The sequence below is a fragment of the Macaca mulatta genome, chromosome 20 (assembly GCF_049350105.2).
Source record: "Macaca mulatta isolate MMU2019108-1 chromosome 20, T2T-MMU8v2.0, whole genome shotgun sequence".
NCBI classification, from domain to species: Eukaryota; Metazoa; Chordata; class Mammalia; order Primates; family Cercopithecidae; genus Macaca; species Macaca mulatta.
Genome location: NC_133425.1, coordinates 10,955,071 through 10,975,508, shown reverse-complemented (window position 1 = coordinate 10,975,508; position 20,438 = coordinate 10,955,071). Strand labels below are relative to the sequence as shown.

Genomic DNA, 20,438 nt, shown 5'->3' with positions numbered 1-20,438 from the left:
CAAAAAGAATTGATATAAACATTCAGAGTATTTCCTTAATTTTTCTCAGCATGTCCCCATTTCATCTTAGACATCATGTATATACATATACATATAAAATATAGTCATACTTTTCATTTAACATATGCATCTTCCTTGATTTTTACTGTCCTTGAAAGATCATTTTTAAAGGCTGAATCATAGTCTAAGTACCATAGTTTAGTGAATTGCTAGACAGTTAGTATATAATTGCTAGATGTTTAGATCAGAGGATTTTCTCCTAAATGGCAACTGGATAAAATGCACATAGAAGAGAGAGAATAATTCTAAGCATGCCTACTGTTTTCTTCCCCCATTGGAAAAAACCACCTGGTTATTTAATTGCCTACTGAAGTAGGGGGGTGGGGATACTTTAGTTTGCAAGGGTCCATTCAGAGCCAGCTGGATGTCTCTTTTCAATTAAAGTTTTGTGCTCTAAGTATACTGCTCATGTGTGACTTTTCTAAGTAATCCTGAATGTTCTAAACAGAAAAAAAAGAAATATATTTGAGGATTGCCGTAGGCCAGGCACTGTGTTAGGCATTTTCTTCACAACAATAAATAGTAGCAAACATACTACTTATGAAACTTACTATGATCTGGGTCCTTTAGGGATTTTACACATTCTCATGTCATTTGATCCTCATGGCAACTCTATAGAGGAAGTATGTTCTATTATTATGCCTATTTCACAGACAGGATAACTGTAGCTCCGAGGCCATACAGCTAGCAGATGATGAAGTCAGAATTGCAATGAAGTCTTTCTATTGCACATTCTGCGCTTTTATTCCTATGTCTTGTTCAAAGCTTGGGTGGGTGTTGGGGGCAGGGGTAGGGAAAAGCAAGGTCAGAAAAACATAATAATGACCAAAAAAAAAAAAAAGACAAAACTCCAAAAACCGAAACCAAAACCAGGAACTGTGCTAGTTATATATATTTTGTATGTATATAATATATAAATATATATTAATAGAGAATAACCTTGCTGTACTTTGTCTGCTATATATATATATATGTTCTCTATTTTTATATATAAATTTCATCACTGCAACAATATTAGGTAGGCTTCGTAATCACTATTATCTTCACTCAAAAAGTGACCAAATGGAGAATCAGCAAACTCAGAAACTTGCCTTATGGTTACATAGCTGTGAGTTGCACATCGTCTGTTCCAAACCCAGAAGCATCTGCCCCAAAATGCATGTTCTGGTCCTCACTGCCTATGAATGTTGTATCCTGTCTAGGTGAGATGGAGGAGCTGGAGACCCTGTGGCTCACGGGGATCTGCCACAATGAGAAGAACGAGGTGATGAGCAGCCAGCTGGACATTGACAACATGGCGGGCGTGTTCTACATGCTGGCCGCGGCCATGGCCCTTAGCCTCATCACCTTCATCTGGGAGCACCTCTTCTACTGGAAGCTGCGCTTCTGTTTCACGGGCGTGTGCTCCGACCGGCCTGGGTTGCTCTTCTCCATCAGCAGGGTCAGTACCCCGGGGGGCTACTTCCTTGCACCACAAGCAGGTTTAGAAAAACGCGTGGGTTCTTGACGTCTCAGTGGGGTCTGCACTTTCTTCCCTTGCCAGCCCTTTTTGGGCTTGTCAAAAGAGCATCCAGATTTTGTGCATTCATAAGCCGGGAGGTGCAAACCTAGATGACTATGGAAGGCAGAAAGGAAATGGGAGTGGGTGCAGCAGGCGGGACATGAGAAAAAATAGCACAAATGACGTGAGACGGCAGCTAAACCTCAGTATCAAAGTGAGAGAACGATAGGGAATACTGAGGACTGTGGCCAATCGCATAATGTTTGCCTTACCAGTAGCGGGCAGCCATCCTCAACTCCTGCTGAGTATTGTCTTATGGGAAAGTAGGATCAATATTATCAGGTCTTCTAGTTTTTTAAAAAGAGAAAATGTCATCTGATTTTGCTAGAAACTTTTCCATTTTTAATATTAGTAACTAATTCCATTTTTAAAAAATTTAAAAACACTGGGCCAGACACAGCCAGCCTGTGGCTTCCATCACTAGTGCTCAGGTATGTTGCATAACACTACTAATGCTGCTATGCAAGATGCTACAATTTGTGTATGCATTGTAACAGAACATGCACAACAAAACAAAATCTACTTGCAATGCTATGCATTATGTATCCACATCTAACAAAACACAAAGAGCATGTGGAATGCAACAGCACATGAAATGAAACACAGATGTAACAGAAGAAAATGCACACATATCAAGCAGAAAACAAAGTATACCTTCAACTCAACATAAACAACAGCACAGAATACATATCTATCTGCCTTCTTATCTATATATCCATTCATTAATTTCAGCCATCTACGCATCCATCTGTTCATCCACTCATCTCTCTTATTTGCCCACCTTGTTTTTTGTTTTGTTTTATTTTGGTTTTGCCTTGGAAGAACTTCATTGATTAGGATTTGAAAAATGGTGAAAACTTTTTTTAAAAACATCTAATTGCAGCAAACCAACACAGCACATGTATACATATGTAACAAACCTACACGTTGTGCACATGTGCCCTAGAACTTAAAGTATAATAAAAATAAATAAATAAAAAACATCTAATTTTATATGCTATTGTTTACTGAGAAAGCCAAATAATTGCTTTAAAACAAATTTGTATATTCTTAGCATTTGCTAGTTTCAAGAACTGTGGAGATTCGGAATGTACACATTAGTTTAGCGAGGAAGATTTATTTTCTCCAGTTACACTCCAAACTCGGGTTCTGTGCAAATACATATTTCCTAATTAGCTTGATGGCATCTAAACACATAGATTGCTTAAAAATAACAACGTACGTGCATAAAGCTAGGTATTATGCCAACTTTAAGCTAATTCTCCCAGCCAATTACCAAAGGCATTTCATATCCAAATGATTCTGGGATTATCACCAAACAAATGCACACTGTTGCGTTTACTTCTAAATCTTGCTTGTTTTTGGAAGAGCATTTCCTCTATCTAAAACACCGCTAAGGAAGCCAAGTTGATTTATCAACATTTTAAGAAATGAAGTAAACCCATATCTTGCTTTCCAAAGGATGGAATGGAAGGCAAACTGGGCGGCAGAGGGCAGGCATTGTTGGTGGAGTTCCTCAATCAGCTGGAATTTGCACTTTGGCCACTCCATCTCTAGGGGAGAAGAACCCCTAATTTTATGGGGAGCAATGTGCTTTTATTTATTATTTTATTTAATTAATGTATTAATTTTTTAAATGGAGCCTCCCTCTGTTGCCCAGGCTAGAGTGTGGTGGCACAATCTCGGCTCACTGCAGCCTCCATCTCCTGGGTTCAAGCAGTTCTCCTGCCTCAGCCTCCCGAGTCGCTGGGATTACAGGCACCGGCCACACCTGGCTGATGTTTGTATTTTTAGTAGAGATGGGGTTTCGCCATATTGGCCAGGCTGGTCTTGAACTCCTGACCTTGTGATCTGCCCACCTTGGCCACCCAAAGTGCTGGGATTACAAGTATGAGCCACTGCACCTGGCCAAGAGCAATGTGCTTTTATGGGAACTTCTGTGCTCCCTTGGGAACTCTCAGACGCCATTATTGCTTCAGTGGTTTCAGGGAGCCCTACTTATGGGGACCCTCCTTCTCCCCAGATAATATTTGTCTTTACAAGTAAGTGCAGCCTGCTGTGTCTAAATAGGAGATGTCGTCCTGAGTGATTCTTTCCTGCCTCTCTCATTAATTAGGGGTACTCAAAATAGGCTCAGCTCCTGATGTGGTGCACAGCAAAGCTCTGAGTTTCTTTAAAAAAAAAAAAAAGAAAAAAGAAAAATGACCTTCCTTTCAGTCAAGGGCTACTGCCACCACTGAAGCTTGTCTTCTGTGGACATTCACACATATATCATCTTACATGTTGGCCTACACAGCACGGAGAACACACATGGAAACAAAAGTGAATTCATTATGTACACACAATCAATTTCTTTAACAAAATCCACAGTGGGGAATTCCCAGGCAAAGAAGCTACTTTCCACAAGTGCGAGATCACAACTACAGAATGAATTATGCCTCATGTGTGGATGAGGACTTGTTACTTCTAATCCTCACGATGCCCTCTGAGGTTGACATGACCAGACCCATCCTGAAATTGAGTCCCCAAAGGTTACCTTTATGGTTTTACCTTATGTTTCCTTAAAGCAACAGGAAACATCTCACTTCATCTATCACACTAGAAAAAGATGTGAAAGAGGGAACTAGCCTGTTTGTGCAGGGTTGGGTTGCAGGCTTTAGTCTACTCCAGAATTTAAGTGTTTTTTTTCTTCTTAAAGACACTGATCCTGGATGCTCTGAAATTTACTCCCTCCCCAAGGCAGGTTTGGTTCTGCACAGAAACTGGATCTCTCTATTACCAGTTATTCTCCTTGCAGCAAGTTGAACATCAATAGATGTAGAGCTATTACCATGCAGCAGACTTACATAGCTCTCCTTACAGGCTCAACATCCCCAGGGAAGCCTCTGCACAGTGCAATGCAAGTACACACTAGAGATACGTGCATGCCTGGCACTGCAGAGGGAGAAGTCCAGCACTCCAAAAAGGCATTTGTTTAACATTGGAACCAAGCTTCTCCCAGGGCGGTGGCCCTTGGCTTTTACAACGTCCAAAAATGCATCCTCCTGCCTGTGGGATGCTCTTAACTTTTGTTTTCTCTCCAAAATGCTTTCCCTCCCATGTAGAATAAAATAATTCATTGTCATCAGCAAAAAGAGCTGCCTCCATGAGGCATGAGAGACACAGCAAAGCCAAAAACGAGGGGAATGAAAATGGGCAGCCTTTCCAGGAAGACCTGATGAGGGAAGCTTGGAGCAGAATGGACAAAGCCTCATGCTAACCCACAATTGGGACCAACGGAAATCAGATGCTTTAGGGATGGGGTTCAGGCTCAAAGGGACTGAGGAGGACATTGCCCCATGGATAATATTCTGAGAGGTCAGGCGCCCTTCAGGAAAGCACAGACATTTCCTGGAACAACACCTTGAGTCATCAACACTGGTTTTACCTGACTCTGAGCCCACTGCGAGACCAAGAGGGCATCTTATTTCCACAACCCATAAAATGTATCTGGGATCTATAAATAATAGAGAAGAGAAACTAAAGACAGAGTTGTTGCAACTAAGAAAGAAACTCTAGCCCAGGGATTTACTTGGTTCCCAAGGTAGGGTTTTGTCTGCCTGTCTAAGCAGAAAGTCAGAGTGGCTACCGAGAACAAATCTTAAGCAGTAGAGAGTGGCATGCATTTCCTGCAGCTTCAACCATATGGGTACCGCATGCTTAAGCTCCTGGGAAACGGACAAGGTGATGGTAAAGAAGGGAAGGTCAGAGATGACTGGGCAGCTTGTCCAGCTCACATGTACTGACCACCTATGGTGTTAGGGGCTTTGTTTGCATTATTTTACCTTGCCCTGGTGCCCACCTTAGGAGGGCATAATTCCCATTTTTTAGATGCAGAAACTGAAGCTCAAATAGACGTGGCTTATGCAAGGTCACAGAGCTAATCCATAATGGAGCCAGGACTCACATCTAGTGGATTCCAGGCCTCTGGCTCTTCGTGTTATTCTGTAATCTGCATTCCCTCTCCTCAACAGCCCTTCCAGAAGATGGATCAAATCAGTTGGAGAATGCTGTTGCCAAAACCTGGGGTACACCAGCGTGGGCAATATAGCAAGACCCCATCTCTACAAAAAATAAAAAATTAGCCAGGCGTGATGGTTTGTGCCTATAGCCCTGGCTGCTCAGGGCGTTGAGGCAGGAGGATTGCTTGAGCCCAGGCGCTTGATATTGCAGTGAGCCATGATTGCCCCACTGTACTCCAGCCTGGGAAGCAGGGTGAGACCCCATCTCTAAACAAACAACCAATCTGGGGTAGAGACTGGGTCCACCCCTTTGACTTTTTCCATGGCCTCACCAGGCATATCAACACCTGGGAACAGCCTTAGCCATGTTGCATGTGTCCTAGGAAAACCAGGGATGAGAGAGAGCCATCAACAGCCATCCTCCCATCTCCTGCAACATAACTCATCTCCCTGATCACTTCTGTGAGCCTCCTCCAAATAGAAAGACAGCCAGCACATCTTGGCAGTCAGGAGCATGTTGCTCTGAGGGTGGAGGGGTGGAGGGCAGTTCTTAGAATCTTCAGGTGGCAGAAGGGAGTGTGTTGGAATCAAAGTACAAATTTAGGGGGAAAAAATCTTAAAAACTTCTATTTTCATGATACGAACAGGAATAAAAGGCACAGACCTAGGCTGATTCTGACAAATAGAGTCACACTAATTTTCAACCATAGTGGGAGAATCTCTCTGGGTCAGAGTATAAGATTATTATATTACAAGGTTAGGTGAGAAAAACATAGGTTAACATAAAAGGTTAAGCAACTCTGTACTATGTGAAATACATGACTCATTTGTAAGATTTCCACATCCACAGTCTGGATGCTCCAGCAGCTCTGGAAGCAATGAGGGCAGGGGCAGATGTTATTTTGTGGCAGGACAAACAGCCAACCACACATTATATATAGAAGAAGATCACAGATAAGTTTGCAGGAAGGCAGGAAAGGGTGTAATGCCAGTGCCCTGGGCCTCAGGGGGCCTTCACCAACCATGAAGCCTGGGGTGGAGAGGATCAGAGAAAGAGCAGCTCAAACTTGCAACTGTAGGCTTTTGTGTTTACGGTTCCTTGAAGGCTGGAGTGGAAAGACTGTCTACTACAAGAAAAATGGAGCAGTACAAATGAGTTGAGGCTGTCACAGTTCCGTGAGCATCCCTGCAGGGTGAGCTCGTCCCCACCATGGGGGACCGATGGAGCCACCATTATCAGAGTCCACAGTTAATCACACATACTTTCCTGTAGTTTATGCCAAAGTCAGCAGCAACTGCCAATTCTGCCCTACAAACCCCTTCGTAGTTTGGCTCCCTGTCAGCCTTGGGAAGACCAGGTCAAATCCTGCAGCCTTGATCTGACTGTTTCCTGTAGGTATGGCTGCTGAAATCTGGGGTAGGAGTGGGGAGAAGCAGGGGAGGCCACAGATCAAAATGTTCCAGACGTCCTTTTGCCTGTTATTGTGGTATGAATCAAGGGCTCTTCCCGTGATAACAGTTAAACAGCTACTTTTAAGTGAACGTAAACAGTTGTTTTCTAAAAGGAAGAAAGAGTAGAAAACGAGGAGATATATAGATGGAGGTGCTTGTATTTGGGCTGCCCAGGAGCCCCTAAGTCATTCAGTTCCCTGGATGGATTTAAAGGTGGTGTCACTGTGTCACCAGAACTCTTCACTATGACTAGTAACTAAAACCCAGTTCTAGCTACGTTGAATAGACTCACACACAAACATACAAGGAATAGATTGAGTGGATTAAGTAAAAGAGTTCAAGAGACTGGCTCCAGAGGTTCAAACTATGTCTTTCTCTATCCCTTGGGCTCTACTTTTCACTACAATGGCTTCACTGATAGGCTCACACCCCCACATGATGGTAAGTCTGCAACTCCTTCTATCCAAGCTTCCATATCTATCCCCACAAAAAGAGTATGATGAGTCTCACATGAATTTCATGCCTGCCTTTAGATGAATCAATGTGTGCATGGAGAAGAGATTTTCTGATTGGCCACTCAGGACACATTCTTTGGTTGTTAGCTTTCGCATAACAGTAGGGGTAATTCCAGCAAAGAGTTAACAATGGATGATCCTTTCATGCTGACTGTGTCAGTAGTTAAGTCTCTGGTGCCTGAACTTCAAAGATGATGCTGGGAAACTTTAACAAAAGCTTGGATTGGTGACCCGGCGGACTGGGAGGCTCAGTTATCTGTCCTTATATGCCACTTTGGAGACCCCGAGGCACTGACAGTTGTATGAGCATCGGTTGATACCTTTTCTCAAACTCCATGTGTGACTTTTTGCAAAGGTGTCAGCTAATCTTGAACCAGAGCAGTAAGGTAAACCCTATGCTTTGCAACTTGTCTCAAACCTTTAAGATACATTATCAGGATTCAGACTGAATTTCGCTGTTTCTCCAGGGCTCCTGCAAGAAGTACAAATCTCACCTTTTCAGGTAAAGTTCAAGTGCAAAGTGGTTTCACATTCACTGCTGCTGCTGCTGATGGTGCTTTATGTTACTCCCCTACAGGGCATCTACAGCTGCATTCATGGAGTGCACATTGAAGAAAAGAAGAAGTCTCCAGACTTCAATCTGACAGGATCCCAGAGCAACATGTTAAAACTCCTCCGGTCAGCCAAAAACATTTCCAACATGTCCAACATGAACTCCTCAAGAATGGACTCACCCAAAAGAGCTGCTGACTTCATCCAAAGAGGTTCCCTTATCATGGACATGGTTTCAGATAAGGGGAATATGATGTACTCGGACAACAGGTCCTTTCAGGGGAAAGAGAGCATTTTTGGAGACAACATGAACGAACTCCAGACATTTGTGGCCAACCGGCACAAGGATAACCTCAATAACTACGTATTCCAGGGACAACATCCTCTCACTCTCAATGAGTCCAACCCTAACACGGTGGAGGTGGCTGTGAGCACAGAATCCAAAGTGAACTCTAGACCCCGGCAACTTTGGAAGAAATCCATGGATTCCATACGCCAGGATTCACTATCCCAGAATCCAGTCTCCCAGAGGGATGAGGGAACAGCAGAGAATAGGACCCACTCCCTAAAGAGCCCTAGGTATCTTCCAGAAGAGATGGCCCATTCTGACGTTTCAGAAACGTCAAATCGGGCCACGTGCCACAGGGAACCTGACAACAGTAAGAACCACAAAACCAAGGACAACTTTAAAAGGTCAGTGGCCTCCAAATACCCCAAGGACTGTAGCGAGGTCGAGCGCACCTACCTGAAAACCAAATCAAGCTCCCCGAGAGACAAGATCTACACTATTGATGGTGAGAAGGAGCCTGGTTTTCACTTAGATCCACCCCAGTTTGTTGAAAACGTGACCCTGCCCGAGAACGTGGACTTCCCAGACCCCTACCAGGATCACAGTGAAAACTTCCGCAAGGGCGACTCCACACTGCCAATGAACCGGAAGCCCTTGCATAATGAAGAGGGGCTTCCCGACACCGAGCAGTATAAACTCTACTCCAAGCACTTCACCTTGAAAGACAAGGGTTCCCCACACAGCGAGACCAGCGAGCGATACCGGCAGAACTCCACGCACTGCAGAAGCTGCCTTTCCAACCTGCCCACCTATTCAGGCCACTTCACCATGAGGTCCCCCTTCAAGTGCGATGCCTGCCTGCGGATGGGGAACCTCTATGACATCGACGAAGACCAGATGCTTCAGGAGACAGGTAACCCAGCCACCCGGGAGCAGGTCTACCAGCAGGACTGGGCACAGAACAATGCCCTTCAATTACAAAAGAACAAGCTAAGGATTAGCCGTCAGCATTCCTACGATAACATTGTCGACAAACCTAGGGAGCTAGACCTTAGCAGGCCCTCCCGGAGCATAAGCCTCAAGGACAGGGAACGGCTTCTGGAGGGAAATTTTTACGGCAGCCTGTTTAGTGTCCCCTCAAGCAAACTCTCGGGGAACAAAAGCTCCCTTTTCCCCCAAGGTCTGGAGGACAGCAAGAGGAGCAAGTCTCTCTTGCCAGACCACACCTCCGATAACCCTTTCCTCCACTCCCACAGGGATGACCAACGCTTGGTTATTGGGAGATGCCCCTCGGACCCTTACAAACACTCGTTGCCATCCCAGGCGGTGAATGACAGCTATCTTCGGTCGTCCTTGAGGTCAACGGCATCGTACTGTTCCAGGGACAGTCGGGGCCACAATGATGTGTATATTTCGGAGCATGTTATGCCTTATGCTGCAAATAAGAATAATATGTACTCTACCCCCAGGGTTTTAAATTCCTGCAGCAATAGACGTGTGTACAAGAAAATGCCTAGTATGGAATCTGATGTTTAAAAATCTTCCATTAATGTTTTATCTATAGGGAAACATACGTAATGGCCAACGTTCTGGAGGGTAAATGTTGGACGTCCAATAGTGCCCTGCTAAGAGAAAGAAGATGTAGGGAGGTATTTTTTTGTTGTTGTTGGCTCTTTTGCACATGGCTTCATGCCATAATTTTCCACTCAAGGAATCTTGTGAGGTATGTGCTGAGCATGGTGAGTCCTTAACCAAAAATAACTAACTACATAAGGGCAAGTCTCCGGGACATGCCTACTGGGTATGATGGCAATAATGATGCATTGGATGCTAATGGTGATGTTATGATTTCCTATATTCCAAATTCCATTAAGGTCAGTCCACCATGTAATTTTCTCATCAGAAATGCCTAATGGTTTCTCTAATTCAGAATAAGCAATATGGTATGCATGTAAACCTGACACAGACAAAATAAAAACAGTTAAGAATGCATCTGCACTGTAGTGAGATTGACATGTGCAAGAGATTAGGAAGTGTGGCTCGTAACAGTTTCAGCTTTCTCGTTATGCCTTCCATCACAGCCCAGGCTCACCCCAAGAACTCCAGGCTCCCCCAAAGAATAGCAAATCAGTGTGTTCGTGGTGACTATGCTACCTTCATTATAGTTCATTTCCAAGACCCATCTGGAGCCAAAGGCCCGAGGGACCCTCAGGTGGAGAGAGCTACAGGAATCTCTTTGGATGTTGATGTGTGTTTCTCTCACCCTCGGCTTCGATGGTCTTGTTCAGAGCTGCATAAACTAACACATTTATGTCTTCGAGATCTAAGTGTGGATCTTCTGTCTGTGACACAGTGGCCATTGTAGTTTATCCCGAAGACGCCTATGTACGTAAGTTTGCATTTCCTCCCTTCTGGTGATGACTCAGGGTTGTATAGTATCTGTTGCCCCTTCCCTCCCAGAGTAACCATAACTCGTTCCGTTTCCAAACAGCCATGGTGGTGTCCAATTAGCTGTGTATTGCTCGTCCCAGAGTTGTGAATGTGGTGACATGCACCAACAGCCGTATGTGTACTGTGCTCTGTAAGAAGTACAATGCCATCTGTCTGCCGAAGGCTAGCATGGTTTTAGGTTTATCTTCCTTCACATACAGAAATTCTGTTGGACACTCACTTCCACCCCAACCTCCTCAAATGAAAAGCCTTCAAAACACAAAACACTCTTGGATCTACCCTGAGTATCCTCCAAACTGTGGATATAGACTTTAGTGAGACAAGTGATTTCTCCCGAGTTATTCTCTCTGTTGGTGGCAAACCACTTCATAGCACCAACAGAGATGTAGGAAAAATTCCTCAAAGCATTTGTCATTTCTGAATCACCTGCATTATCCCATTCTTATTCTACTCAAACCTGTGCATATATGACATGAAATGATACCCATTTTATTTTAAGTTAGAGGCAGACAGGGGAATACTTATGCATGGGGAGCCTATTAGCACAGTGCCTGCCACAAAAAAAAAAAAAAAAAAAAGTGCCCCCGACAAGATAGTTGCTATGTTATGACACTTTATCAGATCAGGATTTTCTAGTTTAAAAATTAAATACCATAAAACCAGCAAATAATATTAACTAAACCTTTTATATAGTTCTACTCTGTTAATTAGTGTATTTCATATATATGAGAATTTTTGATGTATTTGGGATAACTAGCCATCAGTGTTTGCAGAAGACCTCAGTCTGTTTCGGGCCATGCTGCGGAAACACTAAGCTAATGTAGACTCGCCTGACCATTTCCTGGTTTCCTCCTGCATTCTGCTTTACGTTCTTGAAGAAAGGGAGAAAGTGGCAGGTTGAAAAATTATCCCGTTTCTTCTCCTCATGGTGTGCATTCTGTTTTGTAAGTATTATTTTCTTGCATGTGGGCAAGTGCCAGGAATGATTCTCTTAAAGCTCAAGGATGCATGGAATAGCTCCATCTTTGGGAAAGTGCGCCTGACCTGCAGTGTTCCTACAATGACGAAAAGTGGTTGCAATAAATTTCAGGGTCAGTGGTAGTGAACAGAGGGAGGCAGTGGGTGAGAGGAGCTTCCTTTCATTTTTGAAAGGCAGAAGGGGCTGACTAGGTCTTGGGGATGCATATGCTTGAAAATGATATTTTATTTCCCGGCTGCTGTATCTCTGCTGTCCCAAGACCCAGCCATGGAGAAGCCTGGATCAAAGGGCCTGGAATAGTCATCCCAACTTCTGATCCTAAATCTGAATTTCCATGACTGTGTGGCCTTTTAGCCCTTTCTACCTTTTGCCCTTCCACTGCGTTCCAAACCTTTATCCACCCCAGCAAGGATCACCTCCATTTCCTCACAAGTCTGGGATGTTTTGACACGAATGAATTAAAAAGCCTCTCCAGAACACAGAAGAGTGATTTGTTGTCAAGCCAAAGAGGCTTTCTGTCTTCGTCTGGTGTCCTCTAAACCCAGAGGGCTGCCAAATGCCACAGAGACCTCTAGGGAGACTGAGAGTTATACTTGCACTGACTTAATCGGTCAAAAAGCCTTCCCCTAATAGCAGCATTATTTCTGCTATTAACCCCATACATACATCTCTGGATAAAGAAACTGAAAATGTGGCCTTTGGAATAATCAACAGTAATGTTGCAAAAAAAATCTATATCCTTTTTACTACCCAAAGTGTTTTCTTTAAATAAATAATCAGAAATTTTATGCTGCACAAAGTTTATGGTTTCCCTTCTCTACTAATTCATTGACTCTTCAATGTGATGATCCCAAGCAAAGAAAAAAAAAAAAATCAACTACTGATCAGATGGTCAATTTCTAAGGAAAAGATGCAGAGTTATTCAAAAGTCATCTAAGTTCAGTTTTTGCAAAAAGAATATTGGGAATGTAACGTCCAGTGGTGAATGGAAACCACAGTATGAGAAGTAACAAGAATTAAATAGGAAGCCCTAGACTATAGATCCATCACAGAAGATTCCTGTAACATATCCCAGCTCTGAGGTCTTAGATTTGTGGATGGCAAGGAGTCCAAATCTCTGAACACAAATGCCTGAGTTTCAGCTGGCTTAAGTCAGAACTGGCATCCATAATGATATCTTGTTAATTCTAATTGGTTTTTTCCACTTGAGAAGGACCCAACAGGTCCTCAGAGAGGTACACTTGAATGCAAATGGTTGGGTCTCTGTCCAAGGGTAATAGCATGCACATGCAACCAGTTTAAAATACTCTGGGTAAGAGAGTCTTCTAGAGCATGAACTGTACTTGAGAAACCTTTGTGCTTCTGGAAAATGAGTTTCATCATCCTTACATCTGCAGGTTCTTAGGCCGCTTATGGTTTCAATGCTCTGAGCTGGCAAGTCCCTATAGGTCTATCTTTCTGCCAGGGAGATATGCAGGATTATAATCTCACCACACATTACTGTTATGTCCTCTGCAAATCTCTCTGCATTATTTATCTGTCTGCCCAGCACCATGACGGGGCATCCACGGATTACTCTTGATTTTCTCTTCCCTGATTCACAGGGTGCCAGAGCGTCTTCGTATTTAGCTTTTCTAGTGAAAGCATTAAAATTCACCCATTGCAGCAAAATCTGTCACATCATTTCACGCTTATTTTCTGGGGAGAAGAAAAAGAAAATTACACCTTGTTTACAAATGAAATAGTTTCACTTAAATGGGACTGTAGCCAAAGCAGTTAATTAGTCAAAAGATCCACGGCTGTCATATAGTCACACATTGTTTATTCTATTTGATATGTCGACCACTGATGTGTATTTAATATTCTGCATCCTTCTCAGGAAATGACAAATGCCCTGAATTATTTGCAAATAGAATTGCTAATGAAAAAGAAAAAAAATGTTGATGTTAATTAAATGGTGATTAAAAATTTATCTCCTTTAAATCTAAAAAGTGCAGCTTTAATAATCAGTTGTCATATAAATAAGTACCTTGTACTGAAATCCCTTGCGGTTTAAGACCTAAATAAACACTAATTTGAGAAATCTAAAATACCTTACAGAGGAGCTGGATATATTCGTTAACATTATGCACATTCCTGTACTGTTTCTTTGTGCATTGCTGTCGTGCATGAATCCTTGAAAAGGGGACATGCGTTGTTTCTGAAATGGAGCCTGTTTGTATTAACCACAGCTATAGTAGACATAATTGGACTCAAAGAAAAAGAAGTTCGAGTAGGTGGAAGCTAAATGTGTTGGTTGATATTTAATGAGTGAAGGGTTCTATGTAAAGGCAATTTTCCTTCCAAAAGTACTGTTTATTTTCACTGGAGACACAATTAGACCTTTCCAGATACCCCATCTCTTTTTGGTGAACAGGGTTGAAAGTGATGTGGGGTCTATACTTGAAAAGTTCTCCCAGTATGCAGTTACTGTTTCCCATTCAATCCCTACATATTGTACTGTGTTCATACCTAATTGTATCAGATGAGGTCAGCTTGCCACTTGATATGGATCAGAGATGATAAAATGCACTTATCCTGTGAATACAACTGCTTGTGTACACATGTATATAATATACATGCTTGATTTCTACCATTCACACATAAGTGTATTATCCAAATAAAATTGTACATATTGTAAAGTTTATGTTAAAAATTAAATGGTGATGATGGTATTAACACATGGAAAACCCATTCTGGTTATTTTTATGGGAGGATATTTCTGTAGAGAGGGCACTGTATTTTTTTAATCTCAGTTGTAGGGAGGATGACAGAGCTTAAGTAGAATTTGGGTGTTGGTGTTCTTGGCCCCTTCTTTGAAAAACAAAACTCTGGGATGAGGGGTATAGAATCTATTCTGCTCGCATTTGCTTCTGAAGACAATGCTGATATGGACTTGTGTGTGAATTTCCTTAAACATGTCAAAGGGCATAGATTTCCTATTTAAATACTTTATCCTCTTTCCTCACCTGCACTCCTTCTGTGCCCAGCAGTGCTTTCAGTATAGTATTAGCTAGAAGTGCCTGCCCAGAAGGGTCTTAGAAAAAGAGAGTTTGGAGAACCACACCAAAAGTTAGGAGAAGGGGAGGAGAGATGAGAAAATGAAGTTTACAAATGGGCAGTTGCCTGTTTAAGATCATCAAGTTAGAGTATCAGAGCGAGGATTAGATCCAAGACATGGTTCAATTTCCGGCTCGGTTCTCTGACCGGGCTGACTTATTTCTAGGTTTCTTTCTAGGGGACACTCCTGACTACTTCCGGAATAAGAGCCAGAGATCCCCGTAAAGCTGCCCTGGCTTTTTTTTTTTTTTCTTTTTTCTTTTTTTTCCACCTCTTGCCCTAGAAAGACCTACCCATGCTCCCATGCTTCTTTGAATTTTGTTTTCCTTTAAACTCCCTCACAATCCCTGTCTTAAAGTTCTAGAAGAGAGAAAACTTTTTTCAGAGACTGTCTCCTTAGGAAGAATCAACAGGGATATTGTTTAAAACCTCAAACTGAGATAAAAGGCTGGTAGTAACCGTTGAAATAATTGAGTTCTATGTACCATGCACTGAGGAAGAACCAAGCACACTGACCAGCTAATAGGATTTCACTGAATGTCCACTTCACTTTGAAAGCCAGTTTGGGATTGTGGGGGAGGGGATGCAAAATAAACAGAAAATACAGTCTCTTCCCATAAGTAGCTTATGGTTTAGAAGTTCAGTTCTCTAATCCAAATGATAAGCAAGGACCCGTGAAATGCAAACAGAGACTAAACAGCAAAAATTAGAAATGAGCCAGGAAAAAAAAAATCTGATTCTAGGAGCATACTTTTTTTTTTTAAAGTCCTTCCCTAAACCTTTAAGTAACTCTGGAGAATAGAGTTAGTGCTCCTGGAAATGCACTTGATTTATTTTAATCTTCAAATAACGTGCTTAGGAGACCCAGGAGCGGCTAACCAGGTGAACACACTCACACTCCTACAATTTTGCACAGGAAGGCTTGGGTCTGGTTCCAGCCAGTTCTCCAATCCTTCCCAAATCATGCCTCCTCCCAGCCTTGTGTTATGACATGTGCCTCAAGAAAAGGTTTAAAAAAATTCCCCAAAGGATTAGAAAATAGACCATGATGTAAAAAGATGAAGCATTTCCCTAAAGCTTTTTTGTTTGGTTTTGTTTTTGACGTTTGAAGAACCCTTTTGATAGACCAGGGTATGAAGGTATCAGGGAAGGGTGGAGGGAGAATTCTTTATCGAGTTCCAAGTGCCTACTGTTGTGGCTGACAAAAGAGAAAGCATCAGGTTCCCTAGAGAGAAAATGGGGCAAAGAGATGGGGAAAGGAATATAGGTGTATTTCAGGAAGGATGGCGAGGTGGAGAGGGAGCTTTTGTCACTCTGTCCATCCCATTCTATGCATTCTTGGGATGTTATATTTTCTGCTTATCGCAAGTACTTGCCATGGATCTGCACCTGAATTTGAGAATATCAAAATATATCTAAATTGAGTGTAGGCAGTATTCTAGGCATATCCTAGAATGTGATCCTCAAAATAACCTTAAGATATAAATATGATTGCTCCCATTTTACAGATAAGGAAACTGAGGCTCAGGTTTTTCTCAGCCTCATCAGTAACTAGAATTAGTAAATCTCTAATGTTAGACATATTCTCAAAGTGCCTGGTCTCCTTCAGGGAGATCAGAATAGAAGTCAGAAAGAGAGGTCTGCTCTTTTGAGGTTCCTGGGCTTATACCCTTGAGTGTCAGCCTCTGTGACAGAGAAGTTTGTTAGGGTCGTACCCCTCATTGCCTGATTTGGGTGTATTGAGAATTTCTGGGGATCTCACCTCTGTTCATAGTTCCTTCTGAGACTTGAACACTGTTTGTGTCTCCCTTTCATATGCTTGCACTCAGCATTTTAAAAAAAATTCCTGGGGAGTTATTTTCTCTACTTAGCATGTGCCTAATCTTAAATATCTCTTTCCTAATGTCTCATCGTTTTATCACTCAACATCAGGGCTAATTCCATTAAACATATGTACATAGTACATGCTCTCAAGTGTGTGGGTATGCACACACACGCAGCCATGTGGCCCTCCATTAAAGTCCTCCTAAATATTGTGACCCATGTTCAAAGAGGTGATATTATTTGCAAGTTGACTGTTCCTCCTATTTCATCCCTATGTTTGGTTATCTTTGCCAGGCAGACGGAATGAGTTTCAGAGGTGGGACAGGGAATAGGAAATAGAGTTTCTGCATGAATGATGGAGAGCTTTGGTAGTCAGAATGTTTGAGGACCAGCTATTAAAAAGTTGTTGTTTTCCTTCTTGGTCTTTTTTTTTTCATTTCCAAATTGTCTTAGAGATAATTCGCTGCTCACTTAGCATTAGGATAGTGATGGTTATTCTGTCCCACTGAAGAGTGTTGAATTGGAATGCTTCCACCGGGCTTTGTAGGTACCCAGAATGGCCTAGTATTTAACGTACTCTGCAGGCATGCCGCTGAGCACACACTGCCTTTCCTGCATTCCCCCCTCTCCATGTTCTAAGCCACATTTCTTTCCTGGCATTTATATTTACTGGGAGGTGAGGGGTGCATTAGGCCCATTTGATGGATGAGGACACTAGCAGGGATTTGAAGGAATGTCTTTCTGGGAGTCTCCATGAATTCTCTGGAGGGTTAGCTAACTTAATGCAAGTTAAGTGCTAGTCTCTGAGAAAAAATTTCTCAGCTGTTTCATCTTTCAAGCTTTTTAAGACAGAAAGATTATTATTTGTTATTTGGAGATCCTGTTGTTGGGTCTACAAGTGCATGACAATGTTCTCCTTGGAATGTTGAAATATGTAGAAATGGAGCACTCCAAAGAACAATTTGACCAATAGCATTTCTTCTCTGGGGGTTGTATTTCAAAGCATGCAACTCTCCAGGGAACCAGAACTAAATTGCTTAAAATGAAGTCATTCCTCAGATTAACTTCCTCAGATAAGGTGTCAGCAGTCCGCAGAAACACAGAAGACAAAACGGAGATTATCACTCATAATTCTCTCTTTCTTACTGTGTCAGTGAAACAGTGAGTTTGCATTTTTGCAATCCTAGAACATTCTTCATTAGCCCTGGGTCATGACTTCTTCCAGTTAATTCTCTTTCATACCTTTAGGAAAGATTTAAGATGAACCCTCAATAGGATATTAACATAACATAGCCAATACCACAGCTGCCTTTTAAATTAATAAGGTTAATTGTTCTCCAACAAACATGAGTTTGTCTTTAGCATTTTAAATGCCTCCCATTGATCTGACATTTTGCTGTTTCAAGTTTTAAAGGGCTCAAATCAAAGACTATTGATAACTGAGCAAAAAGCGAAGGTCCAGAAATACGAAAACATTGTCATTTTTTTTCCATGAAAAGCATTCATAGCCTTTGGGATTCAATCAAAGTTTCTACATTAGCCATCTAAGACTTACTGAATTATTTCCATTCTCAGTCAAGCTAATTCAAGTGAATGAACAGTATTGACTTTTAAAATATTTTTTAAAATTTTTTAAGTCTTTATTAAGTTTGTAGACACAGCTCTGGGGTCATGACCACTTATAGAAATGTTTCAGTTTAAAAACAAAAGATTAAGCCCTCTAATTTGAGCCAAATCCAGGTGATCTTTTTGGAAAATTTTGATGAATATGAAAAGATGAAAGTGGAACTTTTAACATTCATGTTCCCCAAATTTTTGACTGGGAAGGGATGCTAATTGCCTACTTAAGATATAAGTTCAAGAATAACATTTTCATAGAAAAGGCAGAAAACTGCTTGACACACATAGTTAGATGTGGCTCAGGTGCCTTCCAAACCTGAGGGTCCCCAAAGATTTCTTTACCAGTTGTTTTTTAACTGTGAATCTTAATCTTGTTCATTCCCCTGCCAAAACAAATTTAAAAGCATAAACCTGCTGAATTAATTGGCAGAATTCACCATAGTTTATATCACCCCAGAATGTTTATGTGTATGTGTTTATGTAGAGCATATATATTTCAAGCTGAATGTTCAGAAAGAATAAGGTGAGTTTTTTGGTGGCTTGAATAAGAATTAGATCATAAAAATTATAAATAATGACCTTCTCAGACAGAAAAAGAGGATAAATGATTCATTTTTCACTCATGTATTAATAATAAGACTTGTTGCATAATACACAAGCTGGTCATTGCCTGCAAGAAAGTTATTGAATTAAGCGGCTATCCAGGTTTATGTCTGAGTCCATTTTTAATCCAATATGGTTAGGATTGAACTCCATATGCAGAGGGTTTCTATTCACAGCTACATTCAAACAGAATCCAAAACCCACATCAGAACTGACTTGATCTCTTGTATGGTGGAACTCAAAGCAAGCTGTGTGCTCTATGCAATGGTCTTCATTTGGGAATTAATGTTCACTGATCAACTGCAGCAGTTTATATCTGTCATGTTTTAATCCACTGCATGAGGAAGTGCTAATAACTGTATTAAATATTTCCAAGCATAGCTACAAAATTACATGTTTGCTTAACACCTTTCTATGATAGAGGAAGTATATACTATGGTTGTCTTCTTGTAGTATGTCTTTTAATTTTGTTCAATGTGTTATCAACTGTTTTAAGGAATGGGGATTGACATGTGTGTGCAAACTGATATGTACATAACTCCTGAGGCAACAGAAGTGCCCGGTCATATGGTGTAAAAATGTAAATACAGGAAAATTTCATTTTTCTAATAAAGATAATTTCTGCCAATTGATATGAAAATGAGAAATTGAGTTGTGGTCTTTGTTGTTGTCATTGTTGCTGCTGTTGTAAGCATCACTGTGTTAGTCTGTTTTGCATTGCTAGAAAGGAACACCTGAGGCTGGGTAATTTACAAAGAAAAGAGGTTTATTTATCTCATTGTTCTGCAGGCTGTACAAGCATGGCACCCGCATCTGCTTGGCTCCTGGTGAGGCCTCAGGAAACTTTTAGTCATGACGGAAGGGAAGAGGAGCCAGTGTGTCACATGATGAGAGAGAGCAAGAGAGAAATGCCAGGCTCCTTTAGACAACCAGCTCTCTCATGAACTAATAGACAACTCTCTCATTACCATAGGGTGGACACCAAGCCATTCATGAGGGATCCGTCCCGATGACCCAAACATATCTCACTAGGCCCCACCTCCAACTTCTGGTGATCACATTCAGCATGAGATTTGGAGGGGACAAATACCCCAACCATATCAATTGCTAATGTTTCAGGCAGGCTTAATGTTTGTACAAAGGGGAAATAACAAGTTCCCCACTTTGGCAAGGGGAGAGGGTAGAGGGAGGCACGGAATTCAGGACAATTCTTGGCTTGGCTTCAGGATTTCAGCCAAAAGCTTAGCCACTGTCCCACACCTAGCTCTTGTCTTCCTGTGCAGTTCCTGTGCTTGTAGCCTTGACCCTGATAATGTTGACTTTTACCAAGAAGCACCCTTATGGCAAGAGGGGAAAGGGGATTCTTGCAATACCGGGAGGGGAACTATTGCAATAGGGAGAATTCTCTGACAATAAGTCTGCAAGCATCTCA

General features: G+C 41.8%; 1 protein-coding gene across 6 annotated transcripts in view; it reads left to right on the top strand.

Annotated features, from left to right (window-relative positions):
• The window catches only part of GRIN2A (glutamate ionotropic receptor NMDA type subunit 2A), a 431,556-nt gene extending 411,910 nt beyond the window's left edge, over window positions 1–19,646 (top strand). For 3 of the 6 annotated variants that reach the window (XM_077987200.1, XM_077987199.1, XM_077987198.1), the window contains 2 exons: window positions 1,263–1,501; window positions 8,167–14,589. In XM_077987200.1, the coding sequence (XP_077843326.1) occupies window positions 1,263–1,501; window positions 8,167–9,966 (2,039 nt within the window). In that variant the 3' untranslated portion in view covers window positions 9,967–14,589. Of the gene's footprint in view, window positions 1–1,262; window positions 1,502–8,166 lie in introns of all 6 variants that reach the window. The other 3 variants (XM_028840946.2, XM_077987201.1, XM_028840945.2) reach the window with 3 other exon arrangements.
• The last annotated feature ends 792 nt before the right edge of the window (window positions 19,647–20,438 follow it).